The 19686-nt window shown below is 43.5% G+C and overlaps 1 protein-coding gene across 2 annotated transcripts in view; it reads right to left on the bottom strand.

The window, feature by feature from the left end:
- The window catches only part of TTC3 (tetratricopeptide repeat domain 3), an 82921-nt gene that overhangs the window by 6004 nt on the left and 57231 nt on the right, over positions 1–19686 (bottom strand). For both annotated transcript variants that reach the window (XM_075263519.1, XM_075263520.1), the window contains 14 exons: positions 19052–19327; positions 18483–18529; positions 16087–16146; positions 15607–15680; positions 13728–13886; positions 12768–13473; positions 10947–11012; positions 6822–6971; positions 6015–6154; positions 5621–5689; positions 5337–5436; positions 4417–4520; positions 1912–1990; positions 69–167 (listed from right to left, as the gene is read on the bottom strand). In XM_075263519.1, coding sequence (XP_075119620.1) covers positions 69–167; positions 1912–1990; positions 4417–4520; positions 5337–5436; positions 5621–5689; positions 6015–6154; positions 6822–6971; positions 10947–11012; positions 12768–13473; positions 13728–13886; positions 15607–15680; positions 16087–16146; positions 18483–18529; positions 19052–19327 — 2129 coding nt within the window. The remainder of the gene's footprint in view (positions 1–68; positions 168–1911; positions 1991–4416; positions 4521–5336; positions 5437–5620; positions 5690–6014; positions 6155–6821; positions 6972–10946; positions 11013–12767; positions 13474–13727; positions 13887–15606; positions 15681–16086; positions 16147–18482; positions 18530–19051; positions 19328–19686) is intronic.

The raw sequence follows: 19686 nt of genomic DNA, 5'->3' as shown, positions 1-19686 counted from the left end.
CGTATATATGAGTCCTGCTCCAGAGAGATATTCCTCACTGACTGTATACACCATCAGCTTATACTTACAGCCTTAGATGGCAGGTTTACGGTACCAGACGCATTCATTGCAGTAGGACTCAACTTTGCTTTTTTCTTCACAGCGGAAATTTTTTCCTCAAACTCATCCTAAGATAAAGATATAAAAAAATTAGTATTGTCATATCGGATAAATCGGCGAACCTACATTTTGGGAAAAGAAAAAGAATGCACCCAATGTCCATTTAAATAAATGACAGGTGTCACGGACACAGCGCCAGTGTCAGATTTTGAGCGGACACTACCTGTCGGACACAGACGGTAGTGTGAACGCTCCCTTAGAGTTACAGCGGAGATGCCCTCCGTGGATGGAACTTGAAGCCTCCAAGGGGAACCGCTGCGGGAAAGCAGCAGGCGCCGCCATGCCCCTGGAGAGAGGAGGGAGTGGGTGCGACCGCTCTCTCAAGGGCGGACCTGAAGCGCTGAGGGAGATCCCCTGCCGCCGGCAGAAGCGCTGAGGGTGGACCTGAAGGAAGACCTCGGCCGCCGGACCTGAAGGAAAACTGTGGCCGGCCGCCGGCAGATACGCTGAGGGGAATACCTGGAAGCCGGGGATTCCCCTCATCGCTTCTGTCCAGTGGCTGAGGTTCTCCTTCAGGTCCGCCCTCAGCGCTTCTGTAAAGGCTCCCCGGCCTGCAGTGCTTTTCTTTTGCAGTCTGCAAAAGAAATTACGACTTTTGCAATGTATTAGTATTGTAATACATTGCATTAGTGACCAGACCCCCTGGGGTTCAAGACCCCTAGGGGGTCTAGTAAATGCAAAAAAAATTTAAAAATATCTTTTTAAAGTTAAATAAAATAATTAAAAACACCCCCCCCCCTTTCCCTAGAATACATATAAAACTAATACAGTTACCACTGTGAAACACATACATGTTAGGTATCACTGTGTCCGAAAACGCCCGCTTTATAAATCTATAAAAATATTTTTCCTGTATGGTAAAAGCCATAACGGGAAAAAAAACATTGTCTAACGGCTCCTTCCCTGAGACTGGGTTTTTTCCCCCTCACTTGGAATTCAGCCTGACTACAGCCAGGCTAAATATAGGGAATCTACAGTGCTCCTCTTCCATCAGGAAGGGGTTAATAAGATCACTGCAGATACCCTATAGTCAGCCAGACTGAATTCCAAGTGGGGGAAAAAACCCAGTCCTCAAGCTTAGGGAAGGGGCAGACAGACTGCGTCTACTGCACCCAAAAACATTTTATACTCTTATACTCGAGTATGTACAAGGGGTATATATATATATATATATATATATATATATATATATATATATGTTATATATGTAAAGCTAAACAAACAAAAACATGTTATACATCCAGTATCTGAAAATGCCCGATTTACAAACATAAAAATATTTTCCCCAGCAGTCGGAAAAAATAAAAAATACTAAATCAATAGAAATTCCATAGAAATTTAAATAAAAAGATCAAAACACATCAGATATTCCCAAAGTGGTTTAACTAAAAAAAAAAAAAAAGTACATCTGAGCCCGCCCATCCCCATACACAGAAATATAATTATATACAATACAGGTGATGTCTTTTTGGATGCAGAGTGAACATTGTAAAAACAAAGCCCGTCAAAAAAACTCGCCCAAACATTTTTTTTTCCTCCAATTTCCCCCCATTCTGAATTTTTTTTCCAGCTTCGCAATAAATTGTACAGATTAATAAACGACGCCATTAAAAACCACAATTTGTCCTGCAAACATTAAGCCCTCCTATGGCTTTGTGAATGGAAAAATATCAAAGTTATGGGGTTTAGAAGGCAAAACCCCCCAAAAAAACTCCCTGCAGTGGGAAGGGGTTAATAGTGTGAGGGTCTCACCTGCACGGTCTCCATTTCTTTTCTCAGTTTTGTCAGACAAGACTCCATAGTGCGAATCTGTTCTAAAGTTGACGAAGTGCTGTGAAGAGAAAGTGCCCAAACATTACAAGAATCCAATAATCCAGATATGAGGGCTACTGGGCACTAGGTGCATGTTCATATGTTCCCCTTGTTACAGAGTTGCTGCCTTTCTATAGAACATGGAAGATTCTTAAACATCAGAGTTGCTCTTTCCTGAATGATCATGTACGCCTGAACAGGTAAGGAACAGACACCATAAAAGCTGGTGCCATCCAGTACAGGAAGGGATTAGGGACAATCTATGGGGGCGCTGGCTGTAGTATCAGCTCCCTTCTCCACCTGGGAGCCATAGACAAGTCTCTAATTTCTTACCAAAGGTGTTCAGATGATGCGCAGGCTCAGCGCCGCTCTCCTAATACAAGTCCTAGTGTCTCAGCTCTATATAAAGCTTCTCACTCAGCTCTCTCAGGTTTAGGATGAATAACAATGCCCCTTCCCAACAGGCATCTACAAAGCCTATCCCGCCCCCTCTGAGATTACAATAACCTCTTCCTGTATCCCAGGTCTCCGCAGGGTCCTGTACTCGCCATTCGACTATCAATCACATATCAGCATAACTCCCCACTCCTGAATTCAGGCACCGCAGGGGTCAATGTCCAGCATATAGATAAAAAACAGAGACAAAGAGCCGAGTGCTCCAGTCTCCACATGGGGTCGTCAGGAGGCACCTACATCCCTAATCTAAGGTGCAGACGGACAAATAATACAATTCTCCCCTCCCCCCACTGGCCGGGCAGACAATAGGTGGCTCATCTACATAAGGGTAAGATTCACACAAACCCTATAGAAGTGCAAATAGAAAGTAAACGTCATCCAGTCCGACATTAATCAGATGTATCCACCAACAAGGCGCACATCTGATTAGAAGCACCTACTATAGCCCGTATGTTAAATCTTTGTGGGCTGAATATACACACAATACATGGAAGGAGAGATCACAGGAAAGACCTGCAACAGAATGACTCAGCCCAGGTCCCTCTAAATCCCTTGTCTATCCTGCATAGAAATGAGGAAGGGGGGGGGGGGATCTATCTAATCTCAATTCCCACCAAGACCCCTCATGGATCATTATTCCTCGTCTCCTTCAGGGTGCTTAGGGGGATTACTAACAAAATCCCGAACTCATAACCCTGACATGAGCAGGAGTGTCTGCACTAAACACTCCGGTATATGCATGAGCTACTTATAGGACTATCCTAATGGTAGTGGTGTGTGCATGTCTTTTGGGGTGAATTCAGATCCCCAATATATATTTCCCTCCCCATTTTTATGATAGACACGGGATTTCGAGGCACCTGGTCTGGGACCTCCTGTTGCAGGGGTTTCCTATGATCCTTCCCTCCCTCCCTCCATATATTGTATATATTCTCCCCAGAGATGTAACATACGGGCTGTAGTAGGTCTGTCTTGCTTTGTGCTCTGGGCCACGTATTGTGGATCATATTCCCATTCTGAACGGTAATAGTGTGGAGGATACAGAGACCCGCACACCTCATATGGTCTCAGTCCCCCAATAACACCAGGGTGTGTGGCTGTATTCTGTCCTTATTTTAGTAGTATTAATAAAAGCAAAGTTTTATTTATTATGATATATCCTTGACCCCATCATTTTAGTATCTCTTATTAAAGGGGTTATGTGGGGTCTCCCGGATCCAAAATGATTAGGTTTGCACCTCAGCCTCAGTCACATGACCCACTCTGCTCTACTCTATGGACCTGTAGACACAGTAGTGCAGAGTCCTGTAAAGCTTAAACAGGGGGCGACAGGGGATCCCCATCTATGAAGTAAGCAAGTTTATACAGTGCTATGAATTCATTGTATAAAAACTTCCCTAACCCTTTGGAAGAAAAGTGCTACTTTCTCCATTTATCAAGCAGCTTCTTCCCTTCCTTCCACTCAGTCTATCAGTAATGAAATCTCTATCCTGCCTCATGCACATGGCAGTGAGTGCAGCCCGCACGGGGAGGGACACTTTTTTTTTTTTTCTAATTGAATTCACTGATATCCCAGTGATTTTCATGCTCCTTTAATATCAATGGGGGGACTCCGAAACCCCTGCGGAGAGCCTTAGGCTACACACCTGATCATGTGCATGAGGCCTTACATATAGATTGAGTTACCACAGAAAGCTTTTGAGAAGGGGCAGAGATCCCTGCTGCTTATAAGATAACCCTAGCACTGTAGGGACAGCAGCAGTGTATAGGAATCTCCTCCCCTCTCCATACACTTCTATTTTAGCTGTAAATTGATATGCGCATGAGACCATCAGTCTGTTGCCTTTCTGGATACAGGTTCTATTAGTCATAAGGAAGAGGGAAAGAAAGCAGCCTGATAAATGGAGAAGGAAGTATTTTATTACAAAGTTTTTTTAATTGACTTGTACCGTGAATAGTTGGAGGTACAAGACAAAGGAATCCACCTACCTGGAGCCCCCTTGTTTTAACATTGTAATACCCTGCTCTGCATTCGAGGCTTTCATGCTCAGTTTTAATAATTCAGCTCGTTTCTGGTTTTCCAAGACCATAACCTGCAGAAAGAAGAGGCGGCAGATTACACAAAAGGGAAGGATACAAAAGGCAGATGTGAGGATGCCCCTAACGCCATCAGGGGTAACAATTAGAGATGAGCGAGTACTATTCCAAATGGCTGTTTCGAATAGCACGCACCCATAGGAATGAATGGAAGCGGCCGTCACGCAGACTTTGCCGCTGGCCAGCTGCATCCATTCATTCCTATGGGTGCGTGCTATTCGAAACGGGAGTTTGGAATAGTACTCGCTCATCTCTAGTAACAATCAATCCCTAATGGCTGCCTCCCTCACGTGCTGCCCCTGATGGTATTAGGTGAAGCACATGTGGGGGAGGGGGGCAATAGGCCTGGTGAGTGACATGTTTTTTATAAGGTAAGGGCTCGTTCACATCTGCGGCCCGGTCTCCGTACTTAGGTTTCCGTTTCCTGCCTAAAACACAGGCAGGACACGGAAACCTGCAGGAGACTCTCACCCATTCATTTGAATGGGTGAGAAAGCTGTCCGGCCGTGCGCGGCGGTGAGCGTTTTGCGCTCTCCGCCGCGAAACCGGGTTTTATAATCCGGACACAGAGTCGGACATGCAGTACTCTGTGTCCGGATAAAAAAATCCGGTTTCACGGCGGAGAGCGCAAAACGCTCACCGCCGCGCACGGCCGGACCCGGTCTATGGTTTCCATCTTCTGGCATGCAGAAGACGGAAACCATAGAACGGAGACCCCAAACGCAGGTGTGAACCCAGCGTAAACAGCTATAAAAACGTATCAGTCAGGCGGCCATGTATCCGTATGCCACGTCATGTGAAAGGGGCCTTACCTCGGCCATAGCAGCCCTTTGTGCGGCTTCTTCTTTCTCTGCCATGCGCTTACTAATCTGATTTTCCAACTTTGCGCTTTCAGTTTCAAATTTACTGCAACTGTGTGAACAAACACATAAGAATGTTATTTCCAGGTCCTTTCTAAGATTGTCTTCCAAGCTTGCGCTCTCCAATGTCAATACTTTTATGGTGGAGTAACCAAAACATGGACATTATAGAAGATCCTCATTCTTTCCAATAGGGGGCAGATTTATGAAATTCTACACAACCAGATGTAACTTACTGTATTTTTGCAAAATCCTCGATGTAGACTTCATACTTCTTTTTCTTCTCTTCTATATTTCTTGAATATCTGTGATCATTTAGTAAAGAAAGAAGAAAATGTAATTTTGGGAAAAATCAGACGAGGTCAAATACAGAAAGAAACCGGACATCACCTCCATCCCCAGATACTGCCATATTGCTATTGGTTTCCCTGCACTGAACAGAAGATCACTATGCAGAGACCTGGCAATGTGGAGAGTGATTGAGCATGTGCGTCCATTCATTAGGTGGACATGCATATTGCTATACACTTCAAACACCAGGTGGCGCAATACTATGCAAATTAGTGTCCCATTTCTTCACCAGATCATGTTCAATGGCACGTACATGGCAGACCCATGAAGACGACTTACCGCTCATTACTTTCTGTAACTGATTTAATGTTGGCCTTCAGAGTCTTCAGCTTCTCCTGGTTTTCTTTCCTCTCCTGCAGCCATTTTTTGGTCTCATTTTCATATTCCTGTTGAAGCCAAACCAGTTCTGTCTTCGCAATCTATAGAGGAAGGGAATTATATACATCATATAAAGAGACAGCTGCAAAGAAAATGATTTACCGCTTGCGTCCTGACTTTTGTGGTTACCATACAGATCTCACACCTGTAATTTTCATATCCATATATTTTTATTTAGTCATTTATTTTTTGGGGGGAGGGGACAAAACAGCAATGATATAGTGTTTTCCTACAACATATATAGGTAGTGTCCAGATCAGGTTCTGCTGGTCGCTTCCCCTTAGGACCTAAGCTGCAATGACTTAGTTCAGCCACCACACAGAGAGTGGCGCTGTCCGCTTTCTCAGCTGCTGAGAACAGATAATTGATGGGGTTATAGGTGTCCGACCTCAACTAACCTGGACCCGATGACCGATCCTGGTCTATTCAACCATTCAGATGTCATGTTCAGTGTTGACTGTGGCATCTGAGGGGTTAAACAGCCAGGCATAGCACTAGACCTATAAACGTACGGCACTTGCCTACCCCTGCTGCATGTACTATTTCATAGCTCTCATGAAAGAGGTTCTGCAGCAGTTTACCACAACATCATGAGGAAGCAGAGGCAGGAACAGTTACTGCACATGTAAGTGTATATCAGCGGACACATGAGCAGGTCATAACCTAGACCAACACCGCGACAAACAAGGACATGAACACGGCACAAACCTTATTACTTTCTACAGTCGTTCTTATCTGCTCCTCCAGGCCTGTGATTTCCTCTTGGTAGCGTTTCTGCAGATTATCGTATTTGTCCGTGGCCTCTTGCAGCTGATCGCTTAGTACTAGATGTTCTTTTTCCATACGCAAAATATCCCCCTGAAATAAAAGGGAAAGTCAGTTAATATGGAAGGACCATAGGGGAAGCATGCTGTCCTCATACAGGGCTATAGCTTAGGGTTCCTTCTAAGAACCTTCACCTAAAGTGTCTGGTGCTGGGGACTACAGACTACTGAGCATGTGCGACCACCCCACAGGATACAATTGGTGGACATACTGAGAGGCTTTCAAAAGAACACCAGGGGGCGCCAAACCAGTACACAAACCAATATTTAAAACGCAAGAACAATATTATACAATATTTTTCACTTATGATCAGAATAAATTAATAATATATTGTGGGGTAACTCTTAAAGGGGGGGTTTGCCAGGCTACATAATGGATGACGTGTCCTTATAACAGATCATTAAAGAAGTTTGGGCAAGCGCTGCCTTCTTTTTAGTGCTTCTGAAGAACAGCGCCGAACAGCTTAGTATCACAGCTCAGCCCCTTTATTGGTCACAGCTCCAGTAATGGGGACATCACATGGTGTGTGAAGCAAAGTGGTGCTCAGGGAGAAGGGAACAGCTGATCTATGGGGGTCCCAAGTGTCAGAACCCCACGGATCATCCACTGATGACCTAGCCGAAGTATAGGTCATCAATGATCTAGTTTCACAAAATCCCTTTAATGATAACACTGGTCAACAAATTTTCAAAAGTTGTTTGTTTCTGAAATGAAATGAGTCATTCCCTAATGATTTTTACGTGCTGAATTCAAATATCACAAGGAAAACTGTCAATTGGCTCTAGTTTCTATGATATCGAAGGGTTCTCATTTTACTGTTTTGTGAATTGTATAGAATATGATACATATTTATTACTTCTGCAATAATAGAGGTGCAAGTTTACTGTTTTTAAAATTTTGGAAATATATTCTTAGGAAACTTAGTTCTATCTAAAAACAACTATAATTTATAGCCATATCTAAGAATTTTTTTTTACAAATGAAGTATGTTTATTGAACTTTGGAACGTAGATCCTTATTGAATTGCTATTCGGCTCCTTTACACACGTCTCTTGTATTCAGACATGGGATTGTCTCTGATAATTGTCCAGCAGTAGTCTGCAAGCATTGATGGGTTCCATTTACCCTGATATCTCTTTTCCATAGTCGCAATTTCCTGATAAAATCGTTCACCATGTTCATCGCTCACCGCTCCACAGTTTGGTGCAAAGAAGTCTAGATGAGAATGTAAGAAATGAATCTTTAAAGACATGTTACATCCCAGGTTTTTATATGCCTTCAGGAGATTTTCAACCAACTCTTCATAATTATTTGCTTTGGTGTTTCCCAAGAAATTAGTCACGAGTAACTTGAATGCTTCCCATGCAGTCTTTTCTTTGCCACGCAGCAAATGGTAAAACTCGTCATCTTGAAGAAGCATACGAATCTGAGGACCAATAAAGACTCCTGCTTTTATCTTTGCTTCACTCAACCTTGGAAACTTACAGAGGAGATATTTGAATGCCTCTTCATTTCTATCCATTGCCTTTACAAAATTCTTCATAAGACCAAGCTTGATATGTAAAGGAGGTAACAGAATCTTTCCTGCTTGAACAAGTGCTGGATGCATACCATTTTTAGTCCCTGGCTGCAGTGACTTTCTGAGTGGCCAGTCTCTTTTCTTGTAGTGTTCTGATCTTGCATGACTGTCCCACTCACATAGGAAGCAGCAGTACTTGGTGTATCCTCCCTGTAGACCAAGCACTAGCGCTACCACCTTCAAGTCACCACAGAGACACCACAGATGTTGATCATAGTTTATGCATCTGAAGAGCTCTTTCATGTTGTTATAGGTTTCCTTCATGTGAACAGCATAACCAATTGGAACTGATGGTAGTGCATTGCCATTGTGAAGTAAGACAGCTTTAAGACTTAGCTTTGATGAATCGATAAATAGCCTCCACTCATCGGGGTTATAGCTGATTTTGAGAGCATCCATTAAACCACAAATGTTATTGCATACAACAAGATCACCCTCCATGAAGAAGAATTGGACAAGAGACTGTTGACGGTTCCTAAAGAAAGAAATTCGAACATCATCTGCCAACAGATTCCACTGTTGAAGTCTGGAACCTAAGAGCTCGGCCTTACTCTTGGGCAGGTCTAGATCTCTAACAAGATCGTTAAGTTCACTTTGCGATATAAGGTGCGGTTCAGTGGAGAGTGATGCAGGAAAGTCTGGATCTGACGAGGTAGATGGTTCATGACAAACTCCTTCTTCTTCCTCGTCAGTGGAATCGAGCGAGAATGTTTCTGGAGCATTTGGAACTGGCAATTCTTCAGAATGAGCTACTGGGCGTATCGCAGATGGAATATTCGGATACTGTAAAGTCCACTTCTTTCTTTTTGAAATTCCTTTCCCAATTGGAGGCACCTTGCAGAAGTAGCAATTGTCACTATGGTCAGATGGCTCTCTCCAGACCATTGGCACTGCAAACGGCATAGACTGTCTCTTCCGGTTCAACCACTGTCTGAGATTTGAAGTACATGTATTCCAGCATATGTGTGGAGCCCAACTCTTTTCCTGGTTGCCTATTTTGCAGCCAAAATACAGGTGGTAGGCTTTCTTAAGCAAATATAAATAGAAATATAAAATGCACGTCTATATCATGAAAAGTAAAGCCAATTTTAAAATTTTAGCATCAATTTCAATCTCAGCACCCCAAAATTAGTTAAGAACAACTGGTTTGATGCCCGAAACATTTTTGCTGTTGACCAGTGTAATCTTGGGAGGAGAAATCTAAAATCTTAACACCTACATGGAACCCAATATCGCCCCGGCTTTCCCTCTCTCACCTCACAATTCTGACAGACAGAGGCAGGCGGACTTCCCTCTCAATAACACAGACTAGCACATATGAAAGCTGTAATAAATACCTGCAGCGAGTGTAGTGTCTCCATGCTAAGAAGGCGGCCATATTACTCAGCTGCGGAGTCCTACAGTCAGTACATGGAGGTCGTGTATGGTCGGAGCACCGCGCACAACGCCTGCACAGACCCCAGAGGATTCTGCATGTCCAACCATAACTCAGGGCCTAGTTCTTCTGCAGCCAGACTTACAGTCACGTTTGCTGGGTCAGAGTCCAGTAAGTCCATCTCATACAGTATCTGTAATATTTTCACTATTGTTGTCCCGGCTGGTTACTCATTAATGGGGAATTCTCTCTACACAAACACTATAGACCTTGTCCACCTAACTCATATTACTGCAGAGAGTTTATAGCCCGCGGAAAGGAACCTGGGGCTGTGGCTGAGGATTGGATAGGGTTAAAGAAGTTTTCCAGGATCCATATTATTTTTTTGTTATTGTGTTGGCAGGAGGGCGCTTAGGTGACCGATGCTCCAGTCACTTCTACGGGGCTGCGAGAAGCTGTTGGATATTACAGTGATCGGTGGGGATGTAAGGGTAAGTTCACACGGGGTTTTTTCGTTAGGATCTTGAGGCCGAATCCGCCTCAAAATCTTGACCAAAAAGACGGCTCCCATTGAAATCAATGGGAGACGGTCAATTCTTTTTTCCGGGAGCAGTTTGTTCCAGCTCCGGGAAAAAAAAGAAGCGACATGCTCATTCTTCAGGTCAATTCGCCCGTACATAGCATAGAGTCTTCGCTTAGTTTTGCTGCTCAGCCCCATTGACTTGAATGGGACTCGGCTGTTGATGTCACAGCAACCGATCTCATGAGCACCATCACTTCTAATACAAATACAGAAAGCGAGAAGATGAGACTGCAGGCAGGCTGCTGAAACACTGAGATTGGAAAAAAGCCTTTAGTACTGGTTAGCCCCAAACAGGCCCCCGCCTACAATTCCCAAGAATCCCACATCCATTTTACGTAGGATACTGTTGTGTATATTTCTATTTCTTTCTATAGAGATGTTTTACCCCTTTGGCAGGTTCTATATACCCATTAGTGAACCTTTAATGTACATGGACATAAATTTTGGCCTGAAGAAGTAAAGTGAAGTTACCTGCTGTGTCTCGAAGGGTTGAAAGGGTTCTGTATTAACTTCATGATGAGAATATTCTATGTCGACCTGGAATATCAAGAGAAGGGGAAGAACATTTAGTTAATCCTGCTGTGAAACAAGGGAGCAATTCACAATTATTAATATTCAGTTAATACAATTTACAATAAACCAACATGGGCAGATAATAATTGCTTCAAAATGGACATACTTTATGCGCCTATGGACAGCTGGGTTGTACTTCCATCCCACAGTTCTTGGTTGGCCCTATTAGGCCTATGCTACTAGGGCATGTACAGACCAAAGAGGATTAAAACTAAAGGGATGAGAAAGTCCTCTGTCTCATACATGGTGGCTATCTGGGGCAGATCCCTGCATATACTGCTGCACTACTCACTATCTAGTGAAATATCTGTATACACGCCTATGTACCAGCATGCAGTGATGGAGTAAATGTACAACGTATGCCGCAGACCCGACCTCCACCGGCCAAGGTATATATCACACATGAGCAGAGTATTACAAGCCGAGATATGTGTCATGCACCCAAGGTGTGATTGGAAAATGGAACAGTGCCGTGGCCCCTACTGCATTTTCAGTTTTACATGAGAAATCGGATTATTGGAACATGCCGCAGTTACCATAATGGGGGATATACACTACAATGCAGTAAAACAGTACTAAGAGCCCAAATACTACTGTATACAGGAGGCCTTTGGCCTCTATAAAGGAACACTAACCCTGGAAGGGGATGAGAACAATTAGGGTAAGTTCACACAAGGTTTTTTTTTTTTTTATCAGGATTTTGAGGCCGTATCCGCCTCAAAATCCTGACCAAAAAGACGGTTCCCATTGAAATCAATGGGAGCCGGTCAGTTCTTTTTTCCGGGAGCCATTTGTTCCATGCGACATGCTCATTCTTTCCGGGAGAGTCATCTCGCGACATCCGCCTGAAGACCCTCCCTCCTCCCGACTAGGACCATTCATTTGGGCCTAATCCAGAGTGGGGTGCACTACACCAGCATCCAGTCGCAGCTACCCGTATTTTGGTCCGGAACCTGAAGCGGCCTCCGCCTCAGGATCCAGAGCAAAAAAAAACCATGTGAACTTACCCTTAGAGAGAAGCGTGCCTAATGTTTGTTTCAGCAAGATGAAAATTTCAACAAATCCCATCTACATACTGTTGAAAAAAGCTGCAGCACAAATGTTCTTGCACTGTCGGCTCTGAACAGTAGGCTCTATGTGGTTTGTATCATTTGCAATACAAAGGCTGAAAACCTGCCCCACCCCCGGCAGAGGTAAAACCCCATGACAAAAGGCTTTACCTGGGACTGACATACTGATGACCTCTCTCTAGAATAGGCTATCTGCAGGGGTCTGAGACACTGGACTCTCACAGATCACCTGGTTGCAGTATTCGGATAAGCACTAGTCTCCCTACGGTATATCCTACACAGTGACATAACATAGGGGCTCAGGCCTAGTCGGCCATTATACCATGGGACCGATGATCATGACGCCACAGTACAAGGGCAGTAAACTCTTCCCGGTGTAAAGGACATCACGTACATTAGTCACGTGGCAGAGGAGTAACTTAGTCCAATTTGAGTGAATGGGGCTGATCTACAATACCAAGCACAGTTCCTGCTCCATATACAGCGCTGTGTTTGGTATTCAGTGAAGAGGCTTCAGCCTCTTTGACCAGCTGATCTGTAGGGGTCCCTGGTTTCATACCTCCAAATATCACCTATTAATGACCTACACCAGGGTATTTTTTAGGACCACTCACACAACACACACGGCCACACAGCACTATAACCTTACCTGCACCGATACTATAGCAGTCTGAATATTTTTGGGATATATTTTATTCTTGGATGAGAATATATTATTAATCTGGTGTAAGTCTTCCGTAGAGGATTCACATTGGCTTATATCAGTATCAGCTTCCGGAGAGGAGTCCTCCTCTTCTTCTTCGTCTTCCTCATCTATACTAAATAATTCGGACCCGTTGCTAGTTAAGCTATGTACTTCATCCAGATCATCATCTAGGACGGGACTGTCAAAGGCGTGATTCTCATTCAGGTCAAACGCCGATCCAGGGAGAGTCGTAAGGTGGGGGCTGTTAAAGGGCTCAGCAAATTTCCGATAATTTAGATCCAAGTCGCTATGATGGGCTGAGAGCTCACTACATTCAGAGGCCCCAGAGTCAGACATATGATACTTATGGCTGGAGGCACAATACAGCTCTACATTATTCAGTACAAGGGTACTATAGGAAGGCCTGAACTCCTCGGCGGTGGGATTAAGCTGATATCTAGGTTCTCTAAAGGGAGTATTATAGTGAGCCGACAGCGCTATCAGGTCATCCACAATAGTAAATTTGTCTGACTGCAACAGAAAAATTTTAAGACCACCGGCCGCTTCCACCATCCTGTGCGTCTCTTCAGGAAAGTCTTTATATTGTTCTATTAAACGTTCATCGTCCGGTTTTAATGGGCCATATTCGTCTAATATCTGAGAGAAATACCTAGAAAAAAAAAAACTGAATGAAATGAGGAAACTGAACCAGGGTCATCGGCCACTTTCCCAGTCATATTCAGTCTATTGTCTTCTATATGGTCAGGTGACCCTGCGAGACCCACTCAGAGAAAACCATGGAGTCTGGCTTCCCTGTTAAAGGGATTTTCCAGCAACTTAAAAATGACAGCGGTTAATGGGTTAAATTGTAAATCATCGGCTAAACAGTGGACTGTTTTACGGCATTTAGGAACAAGCTCTTACTCATAGAGGGTTTCCCTGATGGGCTCCTCCATGATTTCATCCACCAGCACCTGGTCACGGTCTGTATATAAATCCAGCTCATAAATGGCTTCCAACTCCTCTACGCCACTGCGCAACAACTCGGGAACCACAAAGGGTTCATTGGGGTCCAAAAGGCTTCTGAAGACGAGAAATGCAAAGACAGACGTAAGACATTATAACACAGGTACGAAGCATTGAAAGGGGTTATCTGTTTTCCAAGACTGATGGACTATCCTAAGGAAAGGCCATCAATATTAGATCTGAGGGGGCCTGACGACCGGGACCCCTGGAAATCACCAGTGCATAGGCAGGGTGGGAGCCCCTCTGCTCACTCGTTGTACAAACCATCAATCTAAGTAAGCAGGAAATCCCTTAAGCCCTCCATCAGGGACACTAGAATTAAAGCTCATCTTGAATAATAAAACAACTTTCCATAGAGGAGTATGAGAATAGTACAGGTGAATATAAGAAACTTTGTAATAAATCTTATTTATTTAGGAATTGTTTTATAATTGGAGGTACACTTTAACCATTTTACTAGTCCACCAAAGATCCTTACATTTAACCCGTCATTACCCTAGACCACCAGGGATTCCATACGTAAACCCCTTCTTTACTGTAGACCACCAGGAATTCCTTATATAAACCCCTTCTTTACTCTAGACCACCAGGAATTCCTTATATAAACCCCTTCTTTACTCTAGACCACCAGGAATTCCTTATATAAACCCCTTCTTTACTCTAGACCACCAGGAATTCCTTATATAAACCCCTTCATTACTCTAGACCACCAGAGATTCCTTATATAAACGCCTTCATTACTCTAGACCACCAGGGATTCCTTATATAAACCCCTTCTTTACTCTAGACCACCAGGGATTCCTTATATAAACCCCTTCTTTTCTCTAGACCACCAGAGATTCCTTATATAAACCCCTTCTTTACTGTAGACCACCAGGAATTCCTTATATAAACCCCTTCATTACTCTAGACCACCAGAGATTCCTTATATAAACCCCTTCATTACTCTAGACCACCAGTGATTCCTTATATAAACCCCTTCATTACTCTAGACCACCAGTGATTCCTTATATAAACCCCTTCATTACTCTAGACCACCAGAGATTCCTTATATAAACCCCTTCATTACTCTAGACCACCAGTGATTCCTTACATAATGCAGGAAGCTACATTCAACTGTTAGCTCAGCAACCTGGTTTAATTCAGATATAACGAAGGTCAAAAAGACAGGATAACTTTTATGAATAAAAATACAAATATTTATTGAAATAAAGAAAATAATATATAATTACCACAGATATGTTAAATATCAGGAAGTGGCGAAACGCGCGTCGGGCGCTCCATAACCGGGTAGGCTCATGACAATGTGGATTGTATTCTGTGCTGGGTCTTCTTATACTTTACCTTAGGGTGTTGTTATTCACTGTTGCCTTATGTTCTGTGTTCACATTATTATTGGTATGCTTTTGGCACTGTAAATTATTTTAAGGTTCATTGGTTGTTTACACAGTTTTTTCATATTTGACCCAACACAGATGTACCACCATTACTTCATAACATAGTAGCTACCCCACTATGGTATATATTTTTGTATTGGTCCTTCCTATATTTAACATATCTGTGGTAATTATATATTATTTTCTTTATTTCAATAAATATTTGTATTTTTATTCATAAAAGTTATCCTGTCTTTTTGACACTGCGTTATATGTTTAATACTGGATTCACTTATTTTCAGCCTTATTTTGTATTTGTGTTCTGGTTTAATTCAGGACTAATCTACAATATCATAGAAAATCCAAAGAGAAACTGGAAACTGTAAAGAGAACAGACTTACAAGGTATTTTCTTCAGTAAAGATATCATCATCCTGTGATCTAGTACTGACTGCTCCCGACAGCTTGTAAGTTGTCTGAAAACCAAAATTTCACAAAGTTAGATCTATAGAATAATGAAAATCAATAATTATCAACAAAGGAGATGTTGTGTTAAATGAAAGAAATGGAAAGATATGGAGACATAAAACTAAATCCATAAATGCTATAACATTAGGTTAGGTCTAGTATCGATTGAATCCAATAGAAATGGACGCCTGACTTTTTCATCTACTGATTCCACTTACAAAGAGTAAGTGAGGAAACATCCAACGGACCCCGTTATAGTCAATGTAATACCTCGGGCTCCTTTGGCATCCGCTATTGTGTAGTACGGTCCTCCAAAGGACGGACACCCGGCATTAAAGGGAACCTGGTGTAACTATGTAACGCAACATTATACATGACAACCACAGAAGGGAAAGGGAGAGGAAAGTCAATTACCTTTACAGGTTGATTCCGTTTCTTTTTTTTATGTTTAATTTTAAGATTCATCAAATTATTCTATAGGACAGAATAAAAGAAAAAAAGATAAAGAAAAAGGAAAATGGGTTATTTATGTTCAAGTACAATCAGCTTAGTATGCAAATCAAGTAGAGGATGAGCTATATTTTCACAAGACAGATTGTGCAGGGATCTACTGATCACATGGCAGACTACACAGGGATCTACTGATCACATGGCAGACTACACAGGGATCTACTGATCACATGGCAGACTACACAGGGATCTACTGATCACATGGCAGACTACACAGGGATCTACTGATCACATGGCAGACTACACAGGGATCTACTGATCACATGGCAGACTACACAGGGATCTACTGATCACATGGCAGACTACACAGGGATCTACTGATCACATGGCAGACTACACAGGGATCTACTGATCACATGGCAGACTACACAGGGATCTACTGATCACATGGCAGACTACACAGGGATCTACTGATCACATGGCAGACTACACAGGGATCTACTGATCACATGGCAGACTACACAGGGATCTACTGATCACATGGCAGACTACACAGGGATCTACTGATCACATGGCAGACTACACAGGGATCTACTGATCACATGGCAGACTACACAGGGATCTACTGATCACATGGCAGACTACACAGGGATCTACTGATCACATGGCAGACTACACAGGGATCTACTGATCACATGGCAGACTACACAGGGATCTACTGATCACATGGCAGACTACACAGGGATCTACTGATCACATGGCAGACTACACAGGGATCTACTGATCACATGGCAGACTACACAGGGATCTACTGATCACATGGCAGACTGCGCAGGGATCTACTGATCACATGGCAGACTACGCAGGGATCTACTGATCACATGGCAGACTGCGCAGGGATCTACTGATCACATGGCAGACTGCGCAGGGATCTACTGATCACATGGCAGACTGCGCAGGGATCTACTGATCATATGGCAGACTACGCAGGGATCTACTGATCACATGGTAGACTACATAGGGATCTACTGATCACATGGTAGACTACGTAGGGATCTACTGATCACATGGTAGACTACGTAGGGATCTACTGATCACATGGTAGACTGCGTAGGGATCTACTGATTACATGGCAGACTGCACTGGGATCTACTGATCACATGCCAGACTGCCCAGGGATCTACTGATCACATGGCAGACTACGTAGGGATCTACTGATCACATGGTAGACTGCGTAGGGATCTACTGATCACATGGCAGACTGCGCATGGATCTACTGATCACATGGCAGACTGCCCAGGGATCTACTGATCACATGGCAGACTGCGCAGGGATCTACTGATCACATGGCAGACTGCGTAGGGATCTACTGATCACATGGCAGACTGCGTAGGGATCTACTGATCACATGGCAGACTGCGTAGGGATCTACTGATCACATGGTAGACTGCGTAGGGATCTACTGATCACATGGCAGACTGTGCAGGGATCTACTGATCACATGGCAGACTGCGCAGGGATCTACTGATCATATGGCAGACTACGCAGGGATCTACTGATCACATGGTAGACTACATAGGGATCTACTGATCACATGGTAGACTACGTAGGGATCTACTGATCACATGGTAGACTGCGTAGGGATCTACTGATTACATGGCAGACTGCACTGGGATCTACTGATCACATGGCAGACTGCCCAGGGATCTACTGATCACATGGTAGACTACGTAGGGATCTACTGATCACATGGTAGACTGCGTAGGGATCTACTGATCACATGGCAGACTGCGCATGGATCTACTGATCACATGGCAGACTGCCCAGGGATCTACTGATCACATGGCAGACTGCGCAGGGATCTACTGATCACATGGCAGACTGCGTAGGGATCTACTGATCACATGGCAGACTGCGTAGGGATCTACTGATCACATGGCAGACTGCGTAGGGATCTACTGATCACATGGTAGACTGCGTAGGGATCTACTGATTACATGGCAGACTGCGTAGGGATCTACTGATCACATGGTAGACTGCGTAGGGATCTACTGATCACATGGCAGACTGCGCATGGATCTACTGATCACATGGCAGACTGCGCATGGATCTACTGATCACATGGCAGACTGCGCAGGGATCTACTGATCACATGGCAGACTACACAGGGATCTACTGATCACATGGCAGACTGCGCATGGATCTACTGATCACATGGCAGACTGCCCAGGGATCTACTGATCACATACACTTCTACACCACCAGGTGTTGTCATAAAGAGGCAAACCTTGTGAGCTCATTTGATATTCAGGTACATCAGAAATTAATACTGGTGACTAAACAACGAGCATTTAACTTACATTGTAATTTTCAAAGGATTGCTTAGGTACCTGACCACGTGGTATATCTGTTAAAAAAAAAAAAAAAAGTTACAACTCTTTATTAGAGGCCGTTCACATCACAGATAAGTCTTTGGCTTTTATTTTTTGCAACACAAAAATGTGTTGTCTCCTTCTGTTCTGTCTTACAGAAACTTGTGCGTTTTTTTACTGAAAGGGCTTGTGCCATTAGCGAGACTTCTCTGCTTACCCACAGGACAGGGTATAAGTATCCGATCGCCTGTGGCCCAACAGCTGAGCTCCCCAACAATCAGTTAAATAGAAAACCGAATTCCCCCTAAACCCTCCACGTGAATGGTGCCCCTTTGAGCTTGTGTGTCCGGCCCTCCATTCACTTGTACAGGCTTACCAGCCTTTCAGTAATGAATAGAGCGCCGGCCATGAAAGCGCAATGGTGCTCCATTCACAAAGAGTCTTTTGCCCCCCCCCCCCATTCTCCTGATTTCTTGGGGACCCTTTGGATAGGGGTTAAATGTCCTTAACAGCACAACCCCTTTAACATTGATAAGATCAGCCTGACTGTTGCTCACCCATCTCTTGAAAATATTTATCTAGTTCTTTTTCCAGGCCACACTCCGACGCGACAGGCTTGTTTTCTTCCAAGAGCCATAAGAAACACCGGAAACCTTCTATACTCATACTATTTAGGACGTCCAACACATTTTCTAGGGGATAGTCCATCTTATAGTTTATGTTCTTCCCATAGGTATCATTCCATACGTAACATATGTGCTCTAACGTCTCTGACTTAATGTTTTTCAGACGTTCTCTATTACGGTCTCGAAAATCTACTGCGGCTTCCAAACCTTAAGAAAAAAAAAAAAAAGAATAAAATAAGACAAAATAATGTTCATAGGGTCTCTCCCTGATCGTTGGGCTTTGTTCACACAGGAGAGACTCAACACACTAAACGTGGCCATATTATATAAAATCTGATAAAGTGAAATATTGAAGTGACCATACACCTTATAGAGTGGTCACATTTGGCTTACAGCTAATCCTACCAGGTCCACCTATACTTACATGTAAGCAAGACCAAGTGTGCATGTGTTCTGACCACTGGCCCAGGTTGTGGCTCATGTTTGTTCAGAAATAAGGAATAGAAATTAGGCATGTTAACCACTTCCGGACCGCCCATAGACTATAAATGTCCGGAAGGTGGTTG

This window comes from Leptodactylus fuscus, chromosome 2 (assembly GCF_031893055.1).
Source record: "Leptodactylus fuscus isolate aLepFus1 chromosome 2, aLepFus1.hap2, whole genome shotgun sequence".
NCBI lineage: Eukaryota > Metazoa > Chordata > Amphibia > Anura > Leptodactylidae > Leptodactylus > Leptodactylus fuscus.
Note: the sequence above shows the minus strand (reverse complement) of the source record. Positions and strands in the feature narration are given on the sequence as shown.